The following is a 27,614-nucleotide window of genomic DNA, read 5'->3' on the forward strand; positions in this document are numbered from 1 at the left end:
TTCCATAAGATGTAAGAGGCAACTTTTTCATGCAGAGGGTGGTGTGTGTATGGAATGAGCTGCCAGAGGAAGTAGTGGAGGCTGGTACAATTACAGCATTTAAAAGGCATCTGCATGGGTTTATGAATAGGAAGGGTTTAGAGGGATATAGGACTAGATTAGTTCAGGATATCTGGTCAGCATGGATGAGTTGAACCGAAGGGTCTGTTTCCATGCTATACATCGCTATGACTCTATATACAAGCAGAATTAGACCATTTGGTACATCAAGTTTGTTGAATTATGGGTAATATATTTTTTAACCCCATTCTCCTGCCTTCTCCCCCTACCCTTTGATTCCCTTACTAATTAAGAACCAATCTATTTCTATCTTAAATATAATCAATGACCTGGCCTCCACAGCTTTCTATGACAATGAGTTCCACAGACTCATCACTCTCTGGCTAAAGGAATTCCATAAGACCATAAGACATGGGAGCAGAAGTAAGGCCATTCAGCCCATTGAGTCCACTCCGCCATTCAATCATGGCTGATGGGCATTTCAACTCCACTTACCCGCATTCTCCCTGTAGCCCTTAATTCCTTGTGACATCAAGAATTTATCAATCTCTGCCTTGAAGACATTTAGCGTCCCAGCCTCCACTGCACTCTGCGGCAATGAATTCCACAGGCCCACCACTCTCTGGCTGAAGAAATGTCTCCGCATTTCTGTTCTGAATTTACCCCCTCTAATTCTAAGGCTGTGTCCACGGGTCCTAGTCTCCTCGCCTAACGGAAACAATTTCCTAGCGTCCACCCTCTCCAAGCCATGTATTATCTTGTAAGTTTCTATTAGATCTCCCCTTAATCTTCTAAACTCCAATGAATACAATCCCAGGATCCTCAGCTATTCCTCATATGTTAGACCTACCATTCCAGGGATCATCTGTGTGAATCTCCGCTGGACACGCTCCAGTGCCAGTATGTCCTTCCTGAGGTGTGGGGACCAAAACTGGACACAGTACTCCAAATGGGGCCTAACCAGAGCTTTATAAAGTCTCAGTAGCACAACAGTGCTTTTATATGCCAACCTTCTTGAGATAAATGACAACATTGCATTCACTTACTTAATCACGGACTCAACCTGCATGTTTACCTTTAGAGAATCCTCAACTAGCACTCCCAGATCCCTTTGTATTTTGGCTTTACGAATTTTCTCACCGTTTAGAAAGTAGTCCATGCTTGTATTCCTTTTTCCAAAGTGCAAGATCTCGCATTTACTCACATTGAATTCCATCAGCCATTTCCTGGACCAATCTTCCAAACTGTCTAGATCCTTCTGCAGCCTCCCCACTTCCTCAGTACTACCTGCCTGTCCACCTAACTTCGTATCATTGGCAAACTTCACTAGAATGCCCCCAGTCGCTTCATCCAGATCATTAATATATAATGTGAACAGCTGCGGCCCGAACACTGAACCCTGCGGGACACCACTTGTCACTGGCTGCCATTCCGAAAAAGAACCTTTTATCCCAACTCTCTGCCTTCTGTCAGACAGCCAATCCTCAAACCATACCAGTAGCTCACCTCGAACACCATGGGCCCTCACCTTGCTCAGCAGCCTCCCGTGTGGCACCTTATCAAAGGCCTTTTGGAAGTCTAGGTAGACCACATCCACTGGGTTTCCCTGGTCTAACCTACTTGTCACCTCTTCAAAGAATTCCAACAGGTTTGTCAGGCACGACCTCCTCTTACTAAATCCATGTTGACTTGTTCTAATCCGACCCTGGTCTTCCAAGAATTTAGAAACCACATCCTTAACAATGGATTCTAGAATTTTACCAACAACCGAGGTTAGGCTAATTGGCCTATAATTTTCCATCTTTTGTCTTGATCTTTTCTTGAACAAAGGGGTTACAACAGCGATCTTCCAATCATCCGGGACTTTCCCGGACTCCAGTGACTTTTGAAAGATCTCAACCAACGCCTCCGCTATTTCCTCAGCCACCTCCCTTTTCATCTCTTCACTCTGAGAGTATGCCCTCGTGTCCTAGTCTCACCTACCAGAGGAAACATCTTCTCTATGTCTAATCCATCCAAGCCACTCAGTATATGTAAGTCCCTTAAACGCCCCTATCAATACCACCTCCAATACCACCCTTGAAAGTGCATTCCAGACTCCTACAACACTGTGAAAAGAATTTTTCCATCACATCCCTTTTGGCCTTGCCCCCTCTCACCTTAAATGAATGCCTCCTAGTATTAGACATTTCAAATTTGGGAAAAAGATTCTGACCGTCACCCCTACCAATGCATCTCATAACCTTATAAACTTCTAGCAAATCCCTCCTCAGCCTTCGGCGTTACAGAGGAAACAACCCAAGTTTTTCTAGCCTCTCCTTATAGCTCATACCCTCTAATCAATGCAGCATCCTGGTAAAACCTCTCCTAAGCACTCTGTTCAGTACACTGCAATCCCATTCTTAATTACCAATGACCGAGGTCAGACTAACTGCCCTACAGTTTCCAGTCTTCTGCCTCCCCATCTACTATACAGGGTTGTTGCATTAGCCATTTTTCTGTCCTCTGGGACCCTGCCTGACTCCAGCAATTCCTGAAAGATTACAACCACTGCCTCCACAATCTCCTGAGATGAGATCTGACCAGCGGCATTGCATTACTTATGAGCTACCTGAGTCTGGTTCAGAAGTGTGGGATAAAATCCATGATGATTGTATATATATTTGTTTAGGATTTGTAATTTATATGAATGGATAAAATGTAGGTTGCTTTTAAAAGATTTGTTTAATTGATGGTGCATGCATACATTTTCTCTCTAGCAACTTTGCAATGGTCCCGCCCAGTGACCTGGATTTTAGTCAGAAAATGAGATCTGTCTTATGTAGAATCTTCCAGATGACAAATATTTTTGTTTGAAACTAATTATTGCATCCTTCCAAGGTGCTGTGTAGCCTCCATACTCCCCATGTTATATGACTGTGAAAATGTTATCTCTCTTGATAGAAGAAATTTCACCTCATCTCAGGAGATTGTGGAGGCAGTGGTTGTAATCTTTCAGGAATTGCTGGAGTCAGGCAGGGTCCCAGAGGACTGAAAAATGGCTAATGCAACAACCCTGTATAGGAGATGGGGAGGCAGAAGACTGGAAACTGTAGGGCAGTTAGTCTGACCTCGGTCATTGGTAATTAAGAATGGGATTGCAGTGTACTGAACAGAGTGCTTAGGAGAGGTTTTACCAGGATGCTGCATTGATTAGAGGGTATGAGCTATAAGGACAGGCTAGAAAAACTTGGGTTGTTTTCTCTGTAACGCCGAAGGCTGAGGAGGGATTTGCTAGAAGTTTATAAAATTATGAGATGAATTGGTAGGGGTGACGGTCAGAATCTTTTTCCCAGATTTGAAATGTCTAATACTAGGAGGCATTCATTTAAGGTGAGAGGGGGCAAGGCCAAAAGGGATGTGATGGAAAAAATGTTTTCACAGTGTTGTAGGAGTCTGGAATGCACTGTCAATGGTGGTATTGGAGGTGATATTGATAGGGGCATTTAAGGGACTTACATATACTGAGTGGCTTGGATAGATTAGACATAGAGAAGATGTTTCCTCTAGTAGGTGAGACTAGGACACGAGGGCATACTCTCAGAGTGAAGAGATGACCCTTTAGAACTGAGATGAAAAGGAATTCCTTCAGCCAGAGAGTGATGAGTCTGTGGAACTCATTGTCATAGAAAGCTGTGGAGGCCAGGTCATTGATTATATTTAAGACAGAAATAGATTGGTTCTTAATTAGTAAGGGAATCAAAGGGTAGGGGGAGAAGGCAGGAGAATGGGGTTAAAAAATATATTACCCATAATTCAACAAACTTGATGGACCAAATGGTCTAATTCTGCTTGTACATAGAGTCATAGCGATGTATAGCATGGAAATAGACCCTTCGGTTCAACTCATCCATGCTGACCAGATATCCTGAACTAATCTAGTCCTATATCCCTCTAAACCCTTCCTATTCATAAACCCATGCAGATGCCTTTTAAATGCTGTAATTGTACCAGCCTCCACTACTTCCTCTGGCAGCTCATTCCATACACACACCACCCTCTGCATGAAAAAGTTGCCTCTTACATCTTATGGAATAGTAGTAAACTTTAGTAAAAATCACCCGAATAAAGCAGAGAACTGTTTCATCAACTTTTACAACTGATCAATTAGGAAGGCCAGCTCAGAGTCATCCACTGAGGGTGAGATTGGCCTGATGGTTGATTGGGAAATGGTGAGAGGTTTCTTCCCTGAAGGAGTATTTCTTGTACTTTCTGTTTTAATTATTGATTTGGTTTTGGTGCTGCTGGATGGGAAAGAAATGCTGGTCAGGAGATCCTCCTTCATTTTTTAGGAAATTGAGGGTCACCTTACAGAGGTTTCTAAAATCAAGAGGTGCATGGATAGGGTAAATAGACAAGGTATTTCTCCTGGGTTGAGGGAGTCCAGAACTAGAGACCATTGGTTTAGGGTGAGAAGAGAACGATTTAAAAGGGACCTAAGGGGCAACCTTTTCACACAGAGGGTTGTGTATGTATGGAACGAGCTGCCAGAGGAAGTAGTGGAGGCTGGTACAATTACACATTGAAAAGGCATCTGGATGGGTATATGAAAAGGAAGGGCTTAGAGAGGTATGGGCCAATTGCTGGCAAATGGGACTAGAATAAATTAGGATATCTGAGCGGCATGGACAAGTTGGACCGAAGGGTCTGTGTCCGTGCTGTACGTCTCTATGACAATGACATCTAGTGAACCAGTTGGTCAGTCTTTCGGCAGCCACCAGATTTATGGAATTCAGCACAACAACTTGTCTTTGACAGGATATGAACTCTTCAGTTCTGTGCTGTGAATCCAGTCATTTAAGACTGTAGCAGTGTCATACCTGCTGCTGTGCCCGATAAACTGTGCTGTGCAATTCCACAGTTGATCTTTGTACAAGCATCACTGTTCTGATCTCCTCCAGGGTGCTGCTGCTGTGGTGTTTTTACAGTTTGCAAGACACCTTCATCATCATTTCTGTCACCGCAGTGGTCCCCAGGAGAGTGACGCAGCCTTGCCTTTCTCTGTCCGCAGCATTGTTACATCTACTCTGGAACCAGCCAGAATAAGTAAGTGCACAGTTTTTTAGATATTCACAAGTCTGAGTAAATAAAATGTGTCCAGAATATGCTGTTAATAAGGTGAGTACAGCTGTCCCAATGCACAGCATCTGTTTTTGGAAACAGTAAGATGGTTTAGAAAGAATTCTGTCACCTAAGTGCAAAGAGGTGTAAATGATATCCTTCACCCTTAATCTCTTTTACCCTTCCTTAGGGTACTAGTTCAGGCTGGGATAAGTGATAGACTCATGAGCTTTCTGTAGCTGATGTAAATCTCCCATCTTCATATGTGTGAAGAAAATTTGATTTGGGAGAGGGGTTCAGCAATGCTTGCTTTTCATTCTGAAAAAATACCTGAATTGGGGTGGGGATAGTCTGTTCAGAACCTCAAGCCCTACAGTAAGATCTGATTGTGGCCTCAACCCCACTCTGCTCCTACCCTTATGCTCTCTAATAGTTAAAGATTAATTCACCTGTGCCTTAAAAAATATTCAGTGTCCCTGTATCCACCAAGTGGCCAACATTTATTATCCTTTTTATCTCTCCTTTCCCTCTTATGTGGCATTTGTAAGTTGATGGTTATTACCTTACCAGCCAGTGTAAATAGTTTTTTCATGATTCAGTTTACCCCTGATAATTTCAATCATATCAGATCTGCTTTTAGGATGTGCTCGCATGGAAATGTAACCTGGTGTCTCTAGTCTGTCCTCATAACAAGATGTTCTGATCCCCCAGGATTACCTCTGAATCTCTTCAACCCATGACTTTGTGTCCTGCCTAAAGAGAGGTGCCCAGCACTAGGTGTACTCATCTAACTCAGGCTAATCTGTCTGCTAGTAATTACACTTCCCTCTCTGTTCCGTAACCCATTTTGAAAAAACATCCAGAACCTGACACTTTCTTAATTTAATTATCAATATACATGCATCTTGTATCAAGAGCCATTAGATAGTGGTCAGAGATTACAGTGACTTCTTCATTATCTGACCCTACACCAACTGGAATTTCCTATACCCCTCCCCCACGTCGGGCCTCAGCTGGTGATTGAGAGTTTTAATCATGTGCATGTAACATGGCAACCTTCTTGGATCTCGTTTTCTCATTTCCAGGATTTGTATTCCTACCAGAACAGTAATATCACTTGGACAATGAATCACGTTAACACCTAGTTAGCTTGGTCAGCTAGAACAGCTGTGACTGAGAGTGGCTTCCTGAGACCACAGCCTTGTATATTTTTGGCTTTACACCACGGATGTAGCTGAGTTTCAGAGTTTTGTGGTTTCTCTTATGGGATTTGGTCTCTCTCAGAAGTAGAAATAGAAGAATACATCAATATCCCCAAAGATCGGCACTGCTGTAATAAACTTGGGAAGGAAGACATCAATTTCCTATATACCACAATACTTAAATTGACACAACACAAAAGGCACAAGTTAACACCACATACTTTTCTAAAATAAAATAATTGTCAACTTCTATGTACAAATCCATCATCCAAAACACTGTTCCCACAAAGTTGAGATCACATTTAAATCGTTACATGTTTCACTCTAGCAGAGTCACTGTAACTCAAATAATTGATACAATGAGATGCTTTGTCATGAAAATTTTTTAAAAATTTAAATTCAGGTTCTGCAACCAAATGCTACCACCCTAAATGTTTATTTTGCAGAAACCTTGTCCCTCCTTGTGCTAACTCTCTCTGACGGTTAATATTGTTTTGCTTGGTTATTAGAGTTCAAACAGTGCATTTTGCCTCAGTGTGTGACTCCGCACTCAATCAATAACTCGAGAGTTGAGAACTCTGTATCAATCAGATCAACCCCTCCTACAAATGTCAAAGCCGTGTATTCAAGGACCAAGCAACAGAAGCGAAATGAAAGCATTGAACAAGGTATGAGTCACAAAGAATCTTTTTAGTGATACTGCGAGATCATAGAATCCACTTGTGGAATGTGGATGTTATCGGCAAATGAGTGTTTGTTGGCTATCCCTAATTGCCCTTCAGAAGGTAGTGTCTTGCCTGGTTATTTACATGCATATATATATTTGTGCATATGAAAGAGGAGCAAAAGTTGTTTGGTGCCTCAATTATTCAATAGAATCATGACTGATCTAATGTTTCAAATTCCACATTTCTACCCCTCCCCAATAACCTTTGACTATCTTCATTCGACTTAAAAGAAAATTCAGAGGCAGAGTTCCAGAATGTCTCAACCCATCTGAGAGAAAACATTTCCCCCCATTTCTGTCCTCAAAGGCAGAAATCTAAATTAAAACAATGTACCCTAGTTCTGGACTGACCCACAACAGGAAACATCATTTCCAAGTCCACCTTGTCAAAACCATTCTGGATCTTATATACTTCAACAAAATCATTTTTCATTTATTTACACTTCAGTGAAAACAAACCCTGCCTGCCCAGCTTTTCTCATAAAATAAGCTGCTTGTTTCAGGTATCAACCCCATAAACCTCTGAGCCATATGTTTCATATAAATCAGGAGACAAAAACTGCACATGGCATTCAGATGTGGTCACCAATACTCTGTAAACAAAATGTACTTGTATATTTAATGTCTTTTATAATAAAGGATAGAATTTCATTTGATGCCTTAATTACCCATGCGGAAGGCTGGTCCAAAAGGTAGGAACCCATGGAATCCAAGGCAAGTTGGCAAGCTAGATCCAAAATTGGTTTAGAAATAGGATGCAAACAGTGATGATGGAGGGTTGCTTTTGTTATTGGAAGCCTGTGACCAGCAGTGTGCCACAGGTTTCGGTGCTGCGACTCTTGCTGTTTGTTATGTACATGGACGACTTGGATATAAATATAGAAGGTACACATAGTAAATTTGCAGATCACATGAAAATTGGTGTTGTTGGTGATAATGGGAAGAATGGTTTCAAACTGCAGTGTGGTATTGATCAGCTGGTAAATTGGGCAGAGAGAATTTAACCCCGATAAGTGCGAGGTGTTGAATTTTGGGAAGTTTAATAAGGGAAGGATAAGTAGGTTTCTTGGGAATATTGAGGAACAAAAGGACTTTGGTGCACAAATCCATAGATACCTGAAGCTGTCAGCACAGGTGTACTGGATGCTGAAGAAGGCTTATGGGATGCTAGCCTTCATTGACCGAGGCATAGAATATAGGAGCAAGGAGGTCTTGTTACAAATTTATTAAACATTGATTGCGCCCAAGTGGAATACTATGTGCAGTTCTGGTCACCACACTATCTGAAAGGACATGATTGCACTGGAGAGGGTATAGAGGAGATTGATCAGGATGTAGTCTGAAATGAAAAGTCCCAGTTATGAGGAGAGATTGGATACACTGAGTTTATTTTATGTGGAGCAGAGGAGGGATCTGATTGATGTGTGCAAAATTGAGACACACAGACAGAATAGATCATTAGAAGCTTTTCCCCATGGCAGCCATGTGTAAGACCAAGGCCATGAATTTAAGGTGAGGAGTAAATGTTTACAGGAGATCTGAGGAAATCTTTTTCACCCAGAGGATGGTCAATATATGGAACTTGCTGCTTGAGAGTGCGGAGGAAGCAAGTACTCACAACATTTAAGAAGCTTCAGGATGAGTACTTAAAGTACCAAGGCATAGTAGACTATAGACCAAGTGCAGATATTTGGGATTAGTATAGTTTCATGTTTGTTGGTAGGCATAGACATGGTGGGCTAAAGGGTCTGTTTCTTTGATATATGACTCTACTTGCTGTATCTCTATTCGAACCTAATGTCACTGATGCACGAGAGTACCTAGATCTCACTGTGCCTTAGAATTTTGCAGATGTTCTCTATTTAAGTAGAACTCTGCATTTTTCATTTTTTTTCTGCCAATTGGAACTGCTTCACAATGTCCAACATTATTGTAGTGATTGTTTTGAAGTCAGCCAGGTGGATCTCATGGAATATGGGAGTTCCCTGACTGGGGCTGTTAATCTGGTTCAAGGTTAGAGTGGTGCTGGAAAAGCACAGCAGGTCAGGCAGCATCTGAGGAGAAGGAGGAGGAAATCTGCAGTACCCACTTCTGCCTGTTAACCTGGTTAACAGGCTTGGCTGACAGATATGAACAGGAGTGTCAGAAATTCTGTTCACTGACGGCTGGCACTGAGGAAGCTGGATCAGTATCAAAGACTCTCCACATGTAAGTGAAGGGTGACTTAGTGATGGGATACCAGCCTGTTTGGAGTTATTTCAATTATACTCCATTTGCCTGATTTTTGCTCACTCAATCTATTTATATCCATCTGCATCTTCCTTATGTCTTCATTACAACATATCTTTCCACCTGAGTTAACATCTGCAAATTTAGCTGCCATGCTTTCACTTCCCATATCACAGATTCAAATTGTGACAGCGTCCCAGCACAAACCTCTTTGTGTCACACCATCCTGCCAATCAGAAGAGAAGACCCACTTATGAAACTTCTGTTTCCTACCAGCCAGTCATTCTTCTATCCATGCTTGTATGTTACTCTGTACACCAGTCATCTCCAGACTTACAAGCTCAAAATCACTTTTTGAATTTAAATGTAACCCTTTGGAAAAAATAGAATAAACAGTTCATTTTTAGTGTTATATAAATCTAAAACCAAGTATATATAATAATTCATACTTTACTCGCCAACACTCAGTGTGACACTTGTGACTGTACATGAAATATGGGTTGTAGTTTGAGGCAGCTAGTCATATACAGTCCATCAATTGGGAACCTCTGAGGTGAATGAGATGGAATTTGGTAGCTTCCCAGAGATGCTGTGAGCTTATAATTTACTGGAGTTGCACTGTAGGACCTTGCCAGTAATCTTGCAAAACCCATTTAAACTACAGGTGCATTACCGTTATTGACCCTCATTGTTTGTCCCTCAAAAATCCCAATCTGGTTAGTAAAATGTAATCAGCCCTTAACATATCTGGCTGCCTCTCCTTGATTACTCTGTGGCACACTAAATGATGATTTATACTGTTCTGCAGAATTTTATTTCACAATAACTAGCTCATCACCAAAATTAGGCTGACTGGCCGGTAATCACTTAGTTTATCCCCTGCTGCCTTTATAAACAATAGGATAACATTAGCTGTCCTGCATTCCTCCAGCACAATGCCTGTGTCTGGAATAAGATGGTATAAGCTTCAACTCTTCTCCCTTTGCCTCTCTTTAAAGCCTGGGATATAACTCATCTAGACCGCGCTAGACACTCCCAATAATTTCTCTCTCTCTCAATATTTACCCCATCCAATAATCCACATTTCTCCTTAGCTGCAGTGTCTGATTTTTCCCGCTCTTGTCCAAAAACAAAAGCAAAGTATTCATTCTGAAACTTACTGCATCTCTTGTCTCAATGCATTGCCTTTTTTGGTCTCCTTTTGGCTTTGCTCTTTGCTTATTTGTCCTCTTGTTCCTTTAAGTATTTCCAGAATATTTTTTGGGAGACTCATCATAGCTTAGCTGTTCCATGCAGTCTCACCTGCATTTCTGCTTTTTATTCCACGAGTATCTTGCACGGTATTTCATCAGATTTAGAGTGTGTAGAGATTCATAGATTTTCTTCTGTGCTGCAGATGAGCCACTGTTTTTAAAAGATATACGAGGCTCCGAATGCTCTGGTTCGTCATGTGAGGATGGCCAGCAAGGAGACCTGCAGGTAACTTGTTCCAGTAGTAATTTAGCACTGATTTTAGTTTGAATGATTCCTTGAATGAATTGAGCTTTGCTTGGTTAACTGCTAACCGTCACTATCCGGTCTGTTTAATCAGAGAGAGCACCCAAATCCAGAAGAAATTTTAAACAAAGCCACATCTAACTTGCAGGGAGCTGCAAGGTCCAGCATTTCTTCAATTTTAAACATTATTGGTAAGTTATTTTACTGATGAGAATTCTCTCTGTCCTGAATTTGCTTATCTAAAATATACTGTACAGAATACCTTATGGAAATGAACCTACTTAATGTTGATATCTAACAGCACTGTGGCTATGCCTTCTTCAGAGGGAGGTTGCAGAAGTTCAGATGACAAGCCAACACCTCTCAAATGCAGTCAGAGAATGAGCAATAGCCACCCTTGCCAGTGATGCCCATATCACACTGAGGATATTAAAATACTTGGCAAAACAATGACCATTCATTGGCCATTTAGCCATGAAGGGTATTATCAGTAAAACAGATCATTTTCTCACAGAACAAATGTGCACAAAGTCACTGATTGATGTTTCCAATTGATAGAATTGGGACAGTAATTAAACTGTAATGCCACCATAGTTCCAGAGGACAATAGAACTGCTCACTCATTAGGGAGAGACAACCTGAGGATCACCACACCTTAGGTGAGGGACAAGGGCAAGAAGATGGGACCTTCGTGGTGATCTTAACCAGTTTGGGAATTGAACCCACTATGTTGGTGTCTTTCTGCATCACAAACCAGTTGTCCAGCTGACTGAGTTAACCAACCCCCTCTTCACCTTGATTCTTAGTTTGACTTCTAAAGAATCTCTTTTCTCCTAAGAGCTATACTCCCTGATCTTTCTGTTTGTTAAACCTATCCTGAACAGGACTGAAAAATATGAAAGCCAAAGACTATGATATGGCTTTCTCCTATTTCATGGTAGCAGCCAACCAAGGCTACAGCAAAGCCCAGTACAATGTCGGAGTCTGCTACGAACTGGGGAAAGGCACTGTCAAAGATATCAAGAAGGTAGGTATCTGTAAAAAAGAAAGACTTGCCTTTTATATATTAGCCATGCATTAACTTTCGTTTTGATTGCCTTTCCTGCCAGACAGTATGTTATTGGCAAGGCGTTTGTAGATTTGAACCTCACTTGTGTACAAGATGGAAATGGAGATTTCACCTGCAGTACTGCGGAAGTGCTGCTTATAGTAATTGCTTATATTTCAGATAAACACTAAATTGGGACATCTGTTAAAGTTCCCCTAGATTGTTTGTAAAGCACACATGGAGTTCTCTGAATATCTTAGTCAATTTCCCTCCCTCAAGTAGTTGTATTGTGGTTATGTTGAACTGAGATCAAATCTCACCATATCAACTGAGAAAGAAATCTGTTGCCCTTACAGAATTTAGTTTGTGTTTTATTTACTTATTCATTTGTGGAATGTGATTGTTACTGACATTTACTACCCAGCATATTGGTGGAGGTCTGGAGTCATTCATAGGCCAGACTGATAAGGACAGCCTGTTTCCTTCCCCAAAGGACATCATGCATCAAATGAATATTTATGGCTGTCAGGTATTTTCATTTGCACTATTACGATATTTGCTTTTTATTGCAGAATTTAAATTGCCCAGTCCTATTGGGACCCATGTTCCTATCCCTGGATTATTAGCTCAAACGCATGGATTGCTAGTCCAACAAAGTGGACACTGAGCCAACATTCCTGTGACTACAGGTCCACATCAACATGTCTGACCTTTAACAGACCTCTGAAATGGCCCAACAAGACGTACAGTTCCCACCACTGCCTACTCAAGGCAGTTAGGAATCGGCAAAAAAGTGTTGACACGTTTGTCCTGTACTTTGATTTCAAAAACTCATTTTAAAAAAAAACAGCCATTAACCCCATTACCACAAACTATTGAGGACAAATAGGGCATAAACTACTGAAATTCCCATCATGTGTTTTGTGTCTTTTGTGTTTTAAAAGTAGGACAATCTCAAAGATGTATCGCAATCAAATCCAATCCTATTCACTATCCTCCCCTCTCTTGCCAGGCTGCTGTGTATTATAGTTATGCTGCTGCCCAAGGACACAACATGGCCCAGTTCCGTTGGGCCCAGTACCTCTTGCATATCAAACCAGATAAAGAGGCCAAGGATACACAAGAAGCTGTAGAACAGTTGGAAAAGGCAGCCAAATCTGGACTCAAAGAGGCAAGAGATCATCTTTTAATTAAAAAAAAAATGCTGCGTACATACAGAAAAATTCGGATATGTTGCTTAGCTTCTTCAAGAGGACTGCATTAATTTGAAGAGACTTGCTTCTTTTCAGAGGAAGCTCTTGTGAATCATAAACCTCTGCCTAGATGTGTCTATTAAACTGCTATGCACTTTTATTCTCCCCATTCTCCTTTTTCAAAGAGACTGAGACAGTACCAAACAGTAGTGCTGTTCCTTTGCCTTTGATGACTTTGGGCATATTACCATGGAGGTTGACCTATCCCTATCTGACAACCCTGTTTAAGATGGTGAGAAAAGTTTATCCAGTCTCCTTGTCTGCTGCTTACCACAGACATTTCACATGGCTCTCTGCAACCCTTTGCATCTACCCAATCCCTAAGAGATTTTAAAAATTCTAGAATGGCGCACCCAGTGCATCCACGGAGGAATGGGATTCAGCACTGTCTGAGATGCCATCTCATCTGAAAGAAGTTAAACCATGGTGTTCTGTGCCCCCTCAGGTATGTGCAAAAGCTCCCATAAAAATCTTTGAAGAAGACTAAGGCCAACATCCAGAGTGTCCTGGACTCAAGCAGCATTACTTATAACAGATTACCTGGTCATAGAGTCAGAGAGATGTACAGCATGGAAACAGACCCTTTGATCCAACTTGTCCGTGCCGACCAGATGTCCCAACCTAATCTAATCCCATTTGCCAGCACTTGGCCCATATTCATATACCCATCCAGATGCCTTTTAAAAGTTGTAATTGAACCAGCCACTACCACTTCCTCATTCCATACATGCACCACTCTCTGTGTGAAAATGTTATCCCTTAGGTCCCTCTTCTATCTTTCCCCTCTCAGCCTAAACCTATGCCCTCTAGTTCTGGACTCCCCCACCCCAGGGAAAAGACTTTGTCTATTTATCCTATCCATGATTTTATAAACTTCTATGATGTCACCTCTCAGCCTTTGACGCTCCAGGGAAAACAGCCTCAGCCTGTTCAGCCTCTCCCTATAGCTCAATCCTCCAACCCTGGCAACATCTTTGTAAATCTTTTCTGAACCCTTTCAAGTTTCATAACAGCCTTCCAATAGAAAGGAGACCAGAACTGCACGCAATATTCCAACAGTGGCCTAATCAATATTCTTTACAGCCGCAACAGGACCTCCTAAATCCTGTTCTCAATACTCTGACCAATAAAGGAAAGCATACCAAATGCCGCCTTCACTATCCTATTTACCTGTGACTTTACTTTCAAGGAGCTGTGAACCTGCACCCCAAGTCTCTTTGTTCAGCAATACTCCCCAGGATCTTACCATGAAGTGTATAAGTCCTGCTAAGATTTCTTTTCCCAAAATGCAGCATCTCGCCTTTATCTAAATTAAACTCCATCTGCCACTCCTGAGCCCATTGGCCCATCTGATCAAGACCCGTTGTAATCTGAGGTAACCTTCTTCGCTGTCCACTGCACCTCCAAGTTTGGTGTCATCAGCAAACTTACTAATTATGTTCATATCCAAATCATTTATGTAAATGACGAAAAGTAGTGGACCCAGCACTGATCCTTCTGGCACTCACTGGTCACAGGCCTCCAGTCTGAAAAACAACCCTCCACTGTCATCCTCTGTCTTCTACCTTTGAGCCAGTGCTGTATCCAAATGGCTAGTTCTGCCTGTATTCCATGAGATCTAACCTGGCTAGCCAGTCTTCCATGGGGAAAAACTAGGTAAAAACAAGGACTGCAGACGCTGGAAACCAGATTCTAGATTAGAGTGGTGCTGGAAAAGCACAGCAGTTCAGGCAGCGTCCGAGGAGCAGGGAAATCGACGTTTCGGGCAAAAGCCCTTCATCAGGAATAGAGGCAGAGTACCTGCAGGGTGGAGAGATAAATGAGAGGAGGGTGGGGGTGGGAAGAAAGTAGCATGGAGTACAATAGGTGAATGGGGGTGGGGATGGAGGTGTTACGTCAGAGAGGAAGGTGGAGTGGATAGGTGGAAAGGAAGATAGGCAGGTAGGACAAGTCAAGGGGACAGTGCTGAGCTGGAAGTTTGGAACGGGGTGAGGTGGGGGAAGGGGAAATGAGGAAACTGGTTAAGTCTACATTGATGCCCTGGGGTTGAAGTGTTCCGAGACGGAAGATGAGGCGTTCTTCCTTCAGGCGTCGGGTGGTGAGGGAGCGGTGGTGAAGGAGGCCCAGGACCTCCATGTCCTCAGCTGAATGGGAGGGGGAGTTGAAATGTTGGGCCACAGGACGGTGTGGTTGATTGGTCCCAGAGATGTTCCCTAAAGCGCTCTGCTAGGAGGCGTCTAGTCTCCCCAACGTAGAGGAGACCGCATCGAGAGCAACGGATACAGTAAATAATATTGGTGGACGTGCAGGTAAAATTTTGATGGATATGGAAGGCTCCTTTGGGGCCTTGCATGGTGGTGAGGGAGAAGGTGTGGGCGCAGGTTTTACAATTCCTGCAGTGACAGGGGAAGGTGCCAGGATGGGAGGGTGGATTGTAGGTGGGCGTGGACCTGACCAGGTAGTCACGGAGGGAACAGTCTTTGCAGAAGGCGGAAAGGGGTGGGGAGGGAAATATCCCTGGTGGTGGGGTCCGTTTGGAAGTGGCGGAAATGTCGGCGGATGATTTGGTTTATGCGAAGGTTGGTAGGGTGGAAGTTGAGCACCAAGGGGGTTCTGTCCTTGTTACGGTTGGAGGGGTGGGGTGGTGCCACCTCGTGCTCCCGCGAGGAGGTTGAGCAATTCATCAACTTCACCAACACATTCCGTCCTGACCTTAAATTTACCTGGACTATCTCTGACACCTCCCTCCCCTTCCTGGACCTCTCCATCTCCATTAATGATGACCGACTTGACACCGACATTTTTTACAAATCCACCGACACCCACAGATACCTGGATTAAACCTCTTCCCACCCTACCTCCTGCAAAAATGCCATCCCATATTCCCAATTCCTCTGCCTCCGCCGTATCTGCTCCCAGGAGGACCAGTTCCACCACAGAACACACCAGATGGCTTCCTTCTTTAGAGACTGCAATTTCCCTTCCCACGTGGTTAAAGATGCCCTCCAACTCATCCCGCACCTCCGCCCTCAGACCCCACCCCTCCAACCAGAACAAGGACAGAACTTCCCTGGTGCTCACCTTCCACTTTAGGGAACATCTCTGGGACACTCTCACCAATCAACCACACCGACCTGTGGCCCTACATTTCAACTCCCCCTCCCACTCAGCCGGGGACATGGAGGTCCTGGGCCTCCTTCACCGCCGCTCCCTCACCACCCGACACCTGAGGAAGAACGCCTCATCTTCCAACACTTCAACCCTAAGCCATCAATGTGGACTTCACCAGTTTCTTCATTTCCCCTTTCCCCACCTCACCCCAGTTCCAAATTTCCAGCTCAGCACTGTCCCCATGACTGTCCTACCTGCCTATCTTCCTTTCCATCTATCCACTCCACCCTCCTCTCTGACCTATCACCTCCATCTCCACCTCCATTCACCTATTGTACTCTATGCTACACTCTCCCCCACCCCAACCCTCCTCTCACCCTGCAGGCATTCTGCCTTTATTCCTGATGAAGGGCTTTTGCCCGAAACATCGATTTTCCTGCTCCTTGAATGCTGCCTGAACTGCTGTGCTTTTCCAGCACCACTCTAATCAAGAGTCTTCCATGGGGAACCTTGTCGAACGCTGTACTGAAGTCCATATAGATCAAGTCCATCACTCTGCCCTCAACAGTCTTTTTTACTTTTCCAAAAATCTCAATCAAGTTCGTGAGACATGATTTCCCATGTACAAGGCCATGTCAACTATCCCTAATCAGTCCTTGCCTTTTCAAATACATGTAATTCCTGTCCCTCAGGATTCCCTCCAACAACTTGCCCACCACTGATGTTAGGCTCACCGGTCTATAGTTCCCTGGCTTGTCCTTACTACCTTTCTTAAATAATGGCCAACCTCCAGTCTTTCAGCACCTCACCTGTGCTAATTGATGATACAAATATCTCAGCAACAGGCCCAGCAATCACTTCCCTAGCTTCCCACAGTGTTCTAGGGCACACCTGATCAGTTCCTGGGGATTTATCCACCTTTATACATTTCAAGGCGTCCAGCACTTCCTCATCTGTAATATGGACATTTTTCAAGATGTCACCATCTATTTCCCCACGTTCAGTTACTTCCATATTATTCTCCACAGTGAACACTGATGCAAAATACTCATTTAGTATCTCCCCCATCTCCTGCAGTTCCCCACAAAGGCTGCCTTGCTGATATTTGAGGGGCCGTATTCACTTCCTAGTCACTGTTTTGTCCTTAATGTATTTATCATATATATTATTTGCCAAAGCTACGTCATGTCCCTTTTTTGCCCTCCTGATTTACCTCTTAAGTATACTCTACTGCCTTTATACTCTTCAAAGGATTAACTCGATCTCTCCTGTCTATACCTGACTTGTGCTTCCTCCTTTTTCTTAACCAAATCCTCAATTCCTCTCATCATCCAGCATTCCCTACACCTACCAGCCTTTCCTTTCGAACAGGAATATACTGTCTCTGGACTCTCGTTATCTCGTTTCTGAAGGCTTCCCATTTTCCAGCTGTCCCTTTACTTGCGAATATCTGCGCCCAATTAGCTTTTGAAAGCTCTTGCCTAATACCATCAAAATTAGCCTTCTTCCAATTTACAACTTCAACTGTTAGATCTGATCTATTCTTTTCCATCACTATTTTAAAACTAATTGAATTATGGTAGCTGGCCCCAAAGTGCTCCACCACTGACACCTCAGTCACCTGCCCTGCCTTATTTCCCAAGAGTAGGTCAAGTTTTGCACCTTCTCTAGTAGGTACCTCCACATACTGACTCAGAAAATTTTCTTGTATACTCTTAACAAATTCCTTTCCATCTAAACCCTTAACACTATGGCAATCCCAGTCTATGTTTGGAAAGTTAAAATCCCCTACCATAAACACCCCATTATTCTTACAGATAACTGAGATCTCCTTACAAATTTGTTTTGCAATTTCTGGCTGACTGTTAAGAGGTCCAATACAATCCCAATAAGGTGATCATCCTTGTGTTATTTCTCCATTCCACCCAAATAACCTCCCTGGATGTATTTCCGGGAATATCCTCCCTAAGTACAAATGTAATGCTATCCCTTATCAAAAACACCACTCCCCCTCCTCTCTTGCCTTCCTTTCCATCCCTTCTTTAACATTTGTATCCTGGAACATTAAGCTGCCAGTCCTGCCCATCCCTGAGCCATGTTTCTGTAATTGCTATGATATCCCAGTCCCATGTTCCTAACCATCTTTCCCTGAGTTCATCTTTCCCTGTTCGGCCTCTTGCATTGAAATAAATGCAGTTTAATTTATCAGTCCTACTTTGATCTCTACCATGAGTACTACCATGAGCAAAACCAATGTAGTGTACAAAATCCCATGCAAGGACAGTACAAAACACTACATAGGCCAAACAGGAAGACAGCTAACAATCCGCATCCATGAACACCAACTAGCCACGAAATGACACAACCAGCCAACCTTAGTAGCCACACACGCAGATGACAAGCAACATGAATTCGACTCGGACAACACTACTATTATAGGACAAGCCAAACAGAGAACAGCCAGGGAATTCCTAAAGGCATGCCACTCATCCACAGATTCAATCAATAAGCACATCGACCTGGACCCAATATACCGACCAATAGCTGGAACTGACAACCAGAAGCAGCAGATTCAAACCACTACAAATGCCAGAGGAAAGATCACAGAAGCGCTTCACAGGAGGCTCCCAAGCACTGAGGATGTCACCTAGACAGGGGACAAAACGTCTGCAACACAAATTCCCAGCTTGGCGAACAGAACCACAAGAATGAACACCCGAGCTACAAATCTTCTCACAAACTTTGAATACCTTGATCTCTGCTTTGTTCCTGCCTGCCCTGACTGTTCAACCTGTTTCTTTTCTCAACTGTACCAGTCTCAGATTGATCCCTCTCCTCATTATCTCCCTGGGTCCCACCCCCAGTCCTTACTAGTTTTGACATTGTTTGTGTGTGTTTTGCTGTGCACAAATTGCCTGCCAAACATGGCTTCCTTCCAAACCCACGACAAGAAGGACAAGGGCAGTAGATATATGGAAACACCACCACCTGCAGGTACCCCTTGAATAAATATTTCCTATAACTAACTGCATTTCAAAAGTACTTCATTGACTTTAGTGCACTTTGGGATATCCTCAGGTTGTGACAGGCACTATAGAAATGGAAGTTCTCTCTGACGTGCCCAGTCAAAATAAAACAGAATCTGGAAGGAAGGACTGGGAGATGGGGGAGGAATAATGTCTGTGAAAGCCCTGCTCTGAAATGGAAAAAAAGCAATACATCCTCTTGTCATTTCAGGCCCAAGCCTACCTTGGTGTATTCTTTACAAAAGAACCCCACAAAGATCTGCATCAAGCTGCTAGGTACCTGACGATGGCATCGGAAAGTGGGGTAAGATGTTGTGTTTGGTAGTTCAGTTCGCTTAGTTGGTTGAACAGCTAGTTTGTGACACAAACAGTGTAGGTTAATTCAATTTCCACACCAGCTGAGGTTACCATGAAGGACACTCCTTCTCAATCTCTCCTCTGGCCTGAGGCAAGTGAAGGTTTGATTAAACCACCACCAGTCGTCACTCTCTGAGAGAGCAACCTGATGGTCTGGTAAGACTATGGCGAATTTACATTTAATTTAAAGATTTAAGGAGTAACTGAGAGCTGAATGGCCTCCTCCTGAAGGTTCACATCAATTAGAAAATGCCCACATTTTGGAGATTCTTAATCCCTCAAAAAACTGAAGCTTCTCCCTCGTAATGTGACCACCCTACACTCCAAACTTCTAGCGCAGTGTGAACAACTTCCTGTGAGTGATGTCTTTAAGATAGTTAAAGGATTTGACCATCTTATTCCAGCTACTATATTTCCTAGTTTGGAGTAATCTATTCAGGGGTAATGTCATGAAACACTGATCCTCACAGGGTAATTGAATTCTTGAAGTTTTATGGCTTTGACTTACCAAAGGCACAGCCACAGCTAATGGGTTGAAGTGAGTAGGAAATAGCCAAGAGGGATGTAGAACACAGCATTTGATCTCCAGCACTGTACTGCACGCTGCTGTTCATTGAAGCCCCTGGGACCCCAACCTCTCAATTGTAGTTGGTGTCCACACCAATGTATCTCCTAGATATGTTTTGTTTTTATTGAGTACACCTGAGTTTCAGCAGCACGTGAGTTGGTTTCTGTCCTTTGCAGGATCCTGAGAGTCACTACAATCTGGGTATATGTTACGAGAAAGGCTGGGCCGTGATGATGGACTTGCGCCGAGCTGCAGAACTCTATCAAAAAGCTGCAGCCCTTGAACACGCTGATGCACAGTGTGCTCTGGGAGTGTTGTACCAGCAAGGACTGGGAGGTACTGTGCTATATGAGAGAGTTAAACCTTCATCAAGGTAGTGAGGGGAAACAGGGTTCCCAGCAAATCACAAATCATAAATCACAAATCACAGGAGCAAACAGGACCAAAGCCCACAAGTTTCCAATTCTCCAGCTCCCTCATATCTCACTTGAATGAGCACAGAAGATATCTAGCCCTTCAGGATTTTTTAACATTGATTTAACATTACTTAGCACAAGTTGTCCACTCTGGTATTTTTGATATTTATCTTGTAATAGTACAAGTAGTGTCACTAAATCAATTTCCTGTTAGAACAGCTTATTCAAAACATCCCTATTAATTCTTCCCTTAACAATTTCTGCTTTGAGGTGCATAGCACTGGATTTGCCTACATAGTAAGAGCCTCCTGTGTGGTTCAAAACTGGGATTAAATTACTATCATCCTTTTTTCTTTTACATCTCCCATCTCCCTAATGGGATCAGGTGTAGCTTGCTGATAGCACCCTAGCTGAACGACTCCTCGCCTGCTTTAGTGTAGGTTTTCCACATCAGCAAGTAAACAAACAATCCCTTTTAATCAGATCAATCTAATGAAATTCTTCTTATCCTCTCCTCAGGCCTCCCCATGAGTTTTTCAAAAGCCATTGAGTTGTATCGAAGGGCAGCCCACTCAGGCAGTGTTGAGGCTGTGCATAACCTGCAGTGCCTGATGGAAGATCTCCAAATCAAAGGTAACTGATGTCCATCAGGTTCCAGCCAAAGATCTGGATATGGCTTTTACCCCTCTTGGACAAGAGAGTTGTAGGTGCCATACTCTGGCTTTTACTGAGGCAGACAATTTCTATACAGGGGAACCTTGATTATCCAAACAAGATGGGCGGGCATTATTTCGTTCGGATAATCAATTATTCAGTTAAGCGATTAAGTGCCTTTCCTCTCTGGCTCCGGAGTTTTTAAAGTCTGCTCCCCGTTCAGGAGACTGCAGCAGCACACAGAGCACGAGCCCCAGCCCCCAACCCCATCCAACACTGCCCCCTGCTCCCCCACCTTCCAACATTTCCCCCACCCCCGCCAGCCACACTGTATCCCCCCCCCCCCCCCCCCCAGCCCCGTCCAATTTGGCCCATTGTGTCCATGTCCGTCAACAAAGATCTGCCTATACTGGTCCCATTTTCCAACTCCTGACCCATATCTTTGAAAGCAATGATAATGCAACTGAATATGTAAAAACAAATATGTCGTGAGAGTTTCTAATAGAATCACACTTTCAGGCAGTCAGACTCCCACCATCCTTTGAAAGAAAAACATTCTCCTCAACTCCCCTCCTAGTATTCCACCTCTTAAATTAAATCGATGCCCCCTTGTTATTGACCCCTCTAGAAATAGAAAACATGTCTTCCAATTTACCCTACTGTTGCCCCTCGTGATCTCATATACATTTATCTGGACCCTTTTTATTCTTTGCTGCTGCAAAGAAAACAACCCAGTCTTTTCAGTCTTTCCACATATTTCAGACCCTCCAGCCCAGATAACAAGCTGTTAAATCTCTTCTCATATGCAGTCATATCCTTTCTTTAATGTGGTGACCGGAACTGCACACAGCACTCAAATTGTAACCTAATCCACATTTTATGTCATTCCAACATAACCACCCTGCTCTTCTATGCCTCAGTGAATAAACCTCAGTTTATTCTTCCAAGTCTTGGTCATAGCTATAGTATCGCACTCACATGTGCCTATCTTATGCCTTCTTAACTACCTTATATCTACTTACCCTGCTACATTTAGGAATCTGTGGATATGCACATTAAAATTATTTTGGTCTTCAGTACTTTTCAGGGTCCAACCATTCATAATGTAATCCTTTGTGTTGTTAGCTGTCCCAAAGTAGATTACCTCTCACTTTTCCAGGTTGAATTCCATTCACTACTGCTATGCCCAGCTGATCAGTCCATTAATATCCACCTGCAATTTACAGCTGTCCTCCTCACTAAAGTAATAGGGTAGGGGAATGAGTTTGGGTGTTATACTCTTCGGAGAATCAATGTGGACCTAATGGCCTGTTTCCACACTGTAGGGATTCTATTAAAATTACTGCCCCACCAATTCTCATATCATACGGAAAATTCTTGATCATTCCCCTGACATTTACGTCTAAATCATTACTGTGCACCACCAGCAGCAAGGGTCCCAGCACCAAGCCATGTGGAACCCCACTAGAAACTGACTTCCAGTCACAGAAATACCTCCAAACTACTGTGCGTTTTGTCTCTCGGCCAGTTTTGGATTCAATGTGTCACTTTCCCTTAACCCGTGGACTCTAACTTTCTTAACCAGTCTGCCACAAGTGACCTTATCAAAAGCCTTGCTAAATTCCATGTCCATAAGGCCATGAAAAAAATTGAACAGGTGTAGCCATTTTGGCCCCTCAAACATGCTTTGCAATTCAATAGAGCCATGGCTAATCTAACGTTTCTCATTTTCACTTTTCTGCTCTTTCTGCATAACTCTTGATTCCCCTATAGATCAAGAATATATCTATCTCAGCCTTAAATCCACACAAGGCCCTACTGATATGCCTTCCTGCCTGAGCTCATTTCCAAATATTACGTCCAGAACTGCCTCCTACTTTGTTGACTTACATATCTGAAAAGGGTTCTCCCGGATGCAAATTAAGAATGTTGTTCCTTCCCTATCTTGCACACTGAAACCCAGTTGATATTTGGTTACTTAAAATCTGGAACAATCACTGCCTTATTATTCTTACATTTCTCTGGAATTCAATTACGCACCTATTTCTCCCTGACTCTTTGGGGGCTTATAGATATACACCCAACAGTGTGTTTGTCTCTATAGAGATTTTTGCTTCCACTCAAAAGACCTCATTTGAAGATTCTTCTAAAATATCATCCTTCCTCAATGCTAGAATTGATTTCTCAATCAGTATTGTGAAGCATCCCCGTCATTACTTTTCTATCCCCTCTCCATTTCACCTGAATAGTCAGGAATAAACCGGATTTGCAGGAATAAAGGTTGACCTCCTAATTTGTTCTTCCAAGTCTTGGTCATGGCTATGTTATCACACTCACATGTGCTTATCTGTGCCCTCAGCTTATCTACCAAATTCCTTAGGATCTTGATATTAAAATATATTCTGTTTCGCCATGCTAAGCTCACTTCTTTCTTATCTAGCCAAAGTTTCATCTGCCTTCCAGACTTTCCTACCCATGTTTTATATTCCGACTCCATCTCAGATTCCCCCCCCCCCCCCCCCCTCTGAATTACTCATCAGGATCTCATCCACTGCCTATCTAGTTTAGATCCACCACCACAGATTAAGCAAATGTCCCTACAAGTTTGGTTGTCCCATTCCTATTCCGATGTAACCTGTCTGATTTGTACAGATCCCACCTCCCCAAGAAATGGCCCCACTACCTGAGGAATTTAAAATCCTCCCTCCTACACCATCCCTCCAAGTACACATTCATCATCTCTGTCCATCCATTCTTTTACTCACTATTGCATGTTAGCAGAAGTAATCCAGAGGTTGCTACCTTTGAAGTCCTGTTTTTCAATTTCCTACCTAACTCCCTAAACGCTGTTTGCAGGACCTCTTTTTCTTTCTACGACCATGACCTCTGGCTGTTTATTTCCCCCTCTTCAGAATGCTTTGCAGGTAGGATGAATGAGAAGATGCAATATCAAAATTAAATGGAAAGGAGAAGAACTGGTGTGTGAAGAGGTAACACATTGATGGGATTGCTGAAATAATTGGCAATCAATTTTCAGCACTGTATTGAAATTGTTTCTTGATGTGTTGGAACCATGATGGTTATCAATTAGAGTGCAGCAGAGTAAAGGAGCTTGCCCTCAGTGCTCTGAAAGTTGAATTTAGGGAGATAAATGTTCCAGTAGAAATCAGGGAGTGAAGGAGTGATCATTTTAGCAAGGATATTTATGTTTCTCAGTAGCAAATGCAGCAGGGAATTCCATGCTTAAATGAGACTCCTGAGCCACACCAGGTGACGCTTAACACAGAATTGACCCCTATGGTAGGCCATCTATGGTGATGAATAATATATACATCATTATCAGCTGCAGAAAGTGATTCATATGGATATAGATCATACTTGCATAGTGGTTCAGACAATGTTGGAAAAGATCATTAATCAGGATCTGGATTATTAGGTTTTTTCCTACCTTTCCGGTTGCAGACTGACCAGCTGCTACTTCCAACATTTTTCTGTCTTTTGTTCAGATTTCCAGCTTTTCACTGTTTCTCTTTCCAAACAGTGATACAAATACGTGTCAGTAGAATAACGCTGATGTTGAAATGATGTGATATAAAGAGAAAATTGTCAGATTGCATCTATGGAGGGAGAGAAACAGAATTAATGTTTCAGTTTCTGAAACACTGTTTCCCTTTCACTTCTTGGAGAAGCTCAGCAGGTCTGACAGCATCTGTGGAGAGAATAACAGAATTAATATTCTCAGTCTGGTATATTCTAAGACTGTTCTGAAGAATCATTCCAGACTCGAAACGTTTTGTCTGTTTCTCCCATCACAGATGCTGCTAGACTTGCTGAATCTCTCTAGCATTCTGCTTGTTGCAGATTTCCAGCATCTGCTGTATTTCCCCCATTTATTTCTGGCCCCTTTGATCCACATTCTAGAAACCTCCAGGCGATCTGTTTCTTCAGTTATTTTCTTAATGTTAGTTATTGTCTTCAGCTGCCTAGGCCTGGACCTCTGATATTTCCTTCCTAAATGTCTCCACCTCTCCACTATCCTCTTTCTTTATCTAAGACATTCTCCTTTTTTATTTAAGGCATTCATTACATCAATCTCTATTGATAGTCCAAATATTTTGTATGTCATGTCTCCAAATTGTTAAGTAACACTCCTGTGGAGTGCCTTAGTTAATTTTGTTGCATTCTTAAGTTGCTATTCAAGAATAAACTTCTGTTTTATGAAACTTAATGATACAAATACGTGTCAGTAGAATAATGCCGATGCTGAAATGATGTGCTATAAAGAGAAAATTGTCAGATTGCATCTATGGAGAGAGAGAAACAGAATTAATGTTTCAGTTTCTGATTAATTGGTTTGGCACAGGAATGGGGACTGAGGAACTGTGGGTATGTTGGTGCATTTGTGGATTGGTGTTAGTGAGGGGTTAGAACAGACCAAATCAAAGGCTAAGTGAGGAGAAAAGGATCATTTTTGAAGGTGAACCAAGAAGTGGAAGCCCCAAGGGATTTCAAGGAGAAGTTCCAATAAGTAAGGCTATAAATAAGGCTATAAAGAGACTACATTAGCTGTTACAAATAATGCATCTTTCCTTGCCAGGAAGTTCCAGTTTCGCCAATGACCATACCCTGTTAAGGTCGGTGATGTCCTCCCCTTGTCTTCCTCCCTTGGCTAGCCCCAGATCGCCAATCCCTCAGGAACACCAAAATGAAGACTGGGGAGATCACCAACTGCAGGCCGGCATGGCTTCAGGTCTACCACACTCATGGAGCACGGGGGGTCTCCATGTTTCACCACTAAGCAATAAAAGCCTAGTTGGCAGGGATGGGCTGCTGAGATCAGTGAGCACTACCTGCTTGGACCATCGTTTGGAACCCCTGGCAGGCCAACTCACATCCCACGGAGGTGTTGCAGGCGTGGGATGATTTGAACAAAGAGGTGGCCTCATCCTGCTTTGTGTTCTGTGACTGGACAAATCCTGTGCCACAAGGTTTATAATATCCCTTGCTTGCTTGTTCTAACTGTATATACAGCTCGCCCAATACCAAAGACTGCACAACTACTGAAGAAAAACAGAGTGGGCTATGATGGAGGGATCTCCGCAACAAATGTTCTCATTCTCCCATGATTGCCACTGGCTGTTGCTATGAAATACCAGATCGCAGACTGGCACGCACTTAACTAATGGGGAGGCAAAATGACTCTTTCACAGAGAATTACGCACAAGAGGATGTTGTTTAATCCACTGTCATTGTCTGCTCTTTATTAATGTAATTTGAAAACTGATCCTACTGCTCTGCAGTATCACCTTCCCCTCCCAGGATTAGTAATATTTACAGACTTCTTCACATGGTGACTTTGCTTTGAGACTACTGATTGCCCATCGAATGAGTTGGACAGATCTTTGATGTGTATTCAATGACACAGTCTCCATTGCTATCTAGGGCTGAGAATTCCAAACACTAATGTCTGGGAGAAGAAATTGCTTTCCACCTCTTACTTAAATGGGAGGCCCCTTTTTTTTTTGAAATGGTGACCTGAGGTGCAGACTCCCCAATGAGAGAGCATCTACCCAATTGTGCCCCTCCAAATCTTAGAGTGAGAGGTGGCATTAGTGGAGCAAAAAACACCATTGAATGGAGCCGAGTGGTCTGTTCATGTATTGTACATTTTGATTTAATCTTTACATACTGTAAAATACTGATCAAATGAATGATGACAGTAATGAGCCAAGCTTCTTTTCTGATTGATGGCTGCTCCATTCATGTTGGAAGATGTCATCCTCATTCAATTTAGATCTCTTTGCTCCAATACAAACAGGTTATTGGGCTGCATTTTCTTGTTCCCATCCTGAACCTGATGTGCAGTATTCAATTAAACATCTCTCTGTCAGGCAAAAGATATCGCGGTACATACTGCACCAGGAGATGACCTTGGGAACTGCAATGATTCAATCTGTATGACACTGTTTACATCATTAATTAATAAATGTCTACTTTACAAATTGCCTAAGTCTAATTAATAATTATTTAGATTTAGTACAACATTAAAATAAGATGGAGAAACTCAGCAGAACTGTTCTAATGAAGTCACTGGTCTTGAAACATTAACTCTGATTTCTTCTCAAAGTTGCTGCCAGACCTGCTGAGTTTCTCCAACAATTTATGTTTCAGATCTCCAGCATTCTTAGTTCTTTATTTTACATTAAAATAAGATGCTTGAGTTCCAGGAGAGTACTCCTATGTGGTCCCTGAGGGTGTGCTGTACTGTGAGAACTACAGGACTTCATCTAAGACGAGTTAGTGCTCTCATCACACAGATAGCAGTAGCTGTAATGAGACAAGAGCGAAACTCCTATCCTGAAAGGA

At 42.7% G+C, this 27,614-nt stretch overlaps 1 protein-coding gene across 2 annotated transcripts in view; it reads left to right on the forward strand.

Annotated features, from left to right (window-relative positions):
• Positions 1 to 27,253, forward strand: part of LOC122556458 (DAP3-binding cell death enhancer 1) — a 34,598-nt gene extending 7,345 nt beyond the window's left edge. The window contains exons 4-14 of one of the 2 annotated variants that reach the window (XM_043703117.2): positions 5,001 to 5,145; positions 6,872 to 7,030; positions 10,715 to 10,797; positions 10,910 to 11,006; positions 11,700 to 11,842; positions 12,876 to 13,034; positions 19,465 to 19,557; positions 20,355 to 20,514; positions 21,114 to 21,227; positions 24,161 to 24,238; positions 25,846 to 25,982. In XM_043703117.2, the coding sequence (XP_043559052.2) occupies positions 5,001 to 5,145; positions 6,872 to 7,030; positions 10,715 to 10,797; positions 10,910 to 11,006; positions 11,700 to 11,842; positions 12,876 to 13,034; positions 19,465 to 19,557; positions 20,355 to 20,514; positions 21,114 to 21,227; positions 24,161 to 24,207 (1,200 nt within the window). In that variant the 3' untranslated portion in view covers positions 24,208 to 24,238; positions 25,846 to 25,982. Of the gene's footprint in view, positions 1 to 5,000; positions 5,146 to 6,871; positions 7,031 to 10,714; positions 10,798 to 10,909; positions 11,007 to 11,699; positions 11,843 to 12,875; positions 13,035 to 19,464; positions 19,558 to 20,354; positions 20,515 to 21,113; positions 21,228 to 24,160; positions 24,239 to 25,845 lie in introns of both variants that reach the window. The other variant, XM_043703116.2, reaches the window with a different exon arrangement.
• The last annotated feature ends 361 nt before the right edge of the window (positions 27,254 to 27,614 follow it).

Source organism: Chiloscyllium plagiosum, unplaced genomic scaffold, assembly GCF_037043375.1.
Source record: "Chiloscyllium plagiosum isolate Xiang-an unplaced genomic scaffold, Cpla_swu_hap1 HiC_scaffold_16, whole genome shotgun sequence".
Classification (NCBI taxonomy): domain Eukaryota; kingdom Metazoa; phylum Chordata; class Chondrichthyes; order Orectolobiformes; family Hemiscylliidae; genus Chiloscyllium; species Chiloscyllium plagiosum.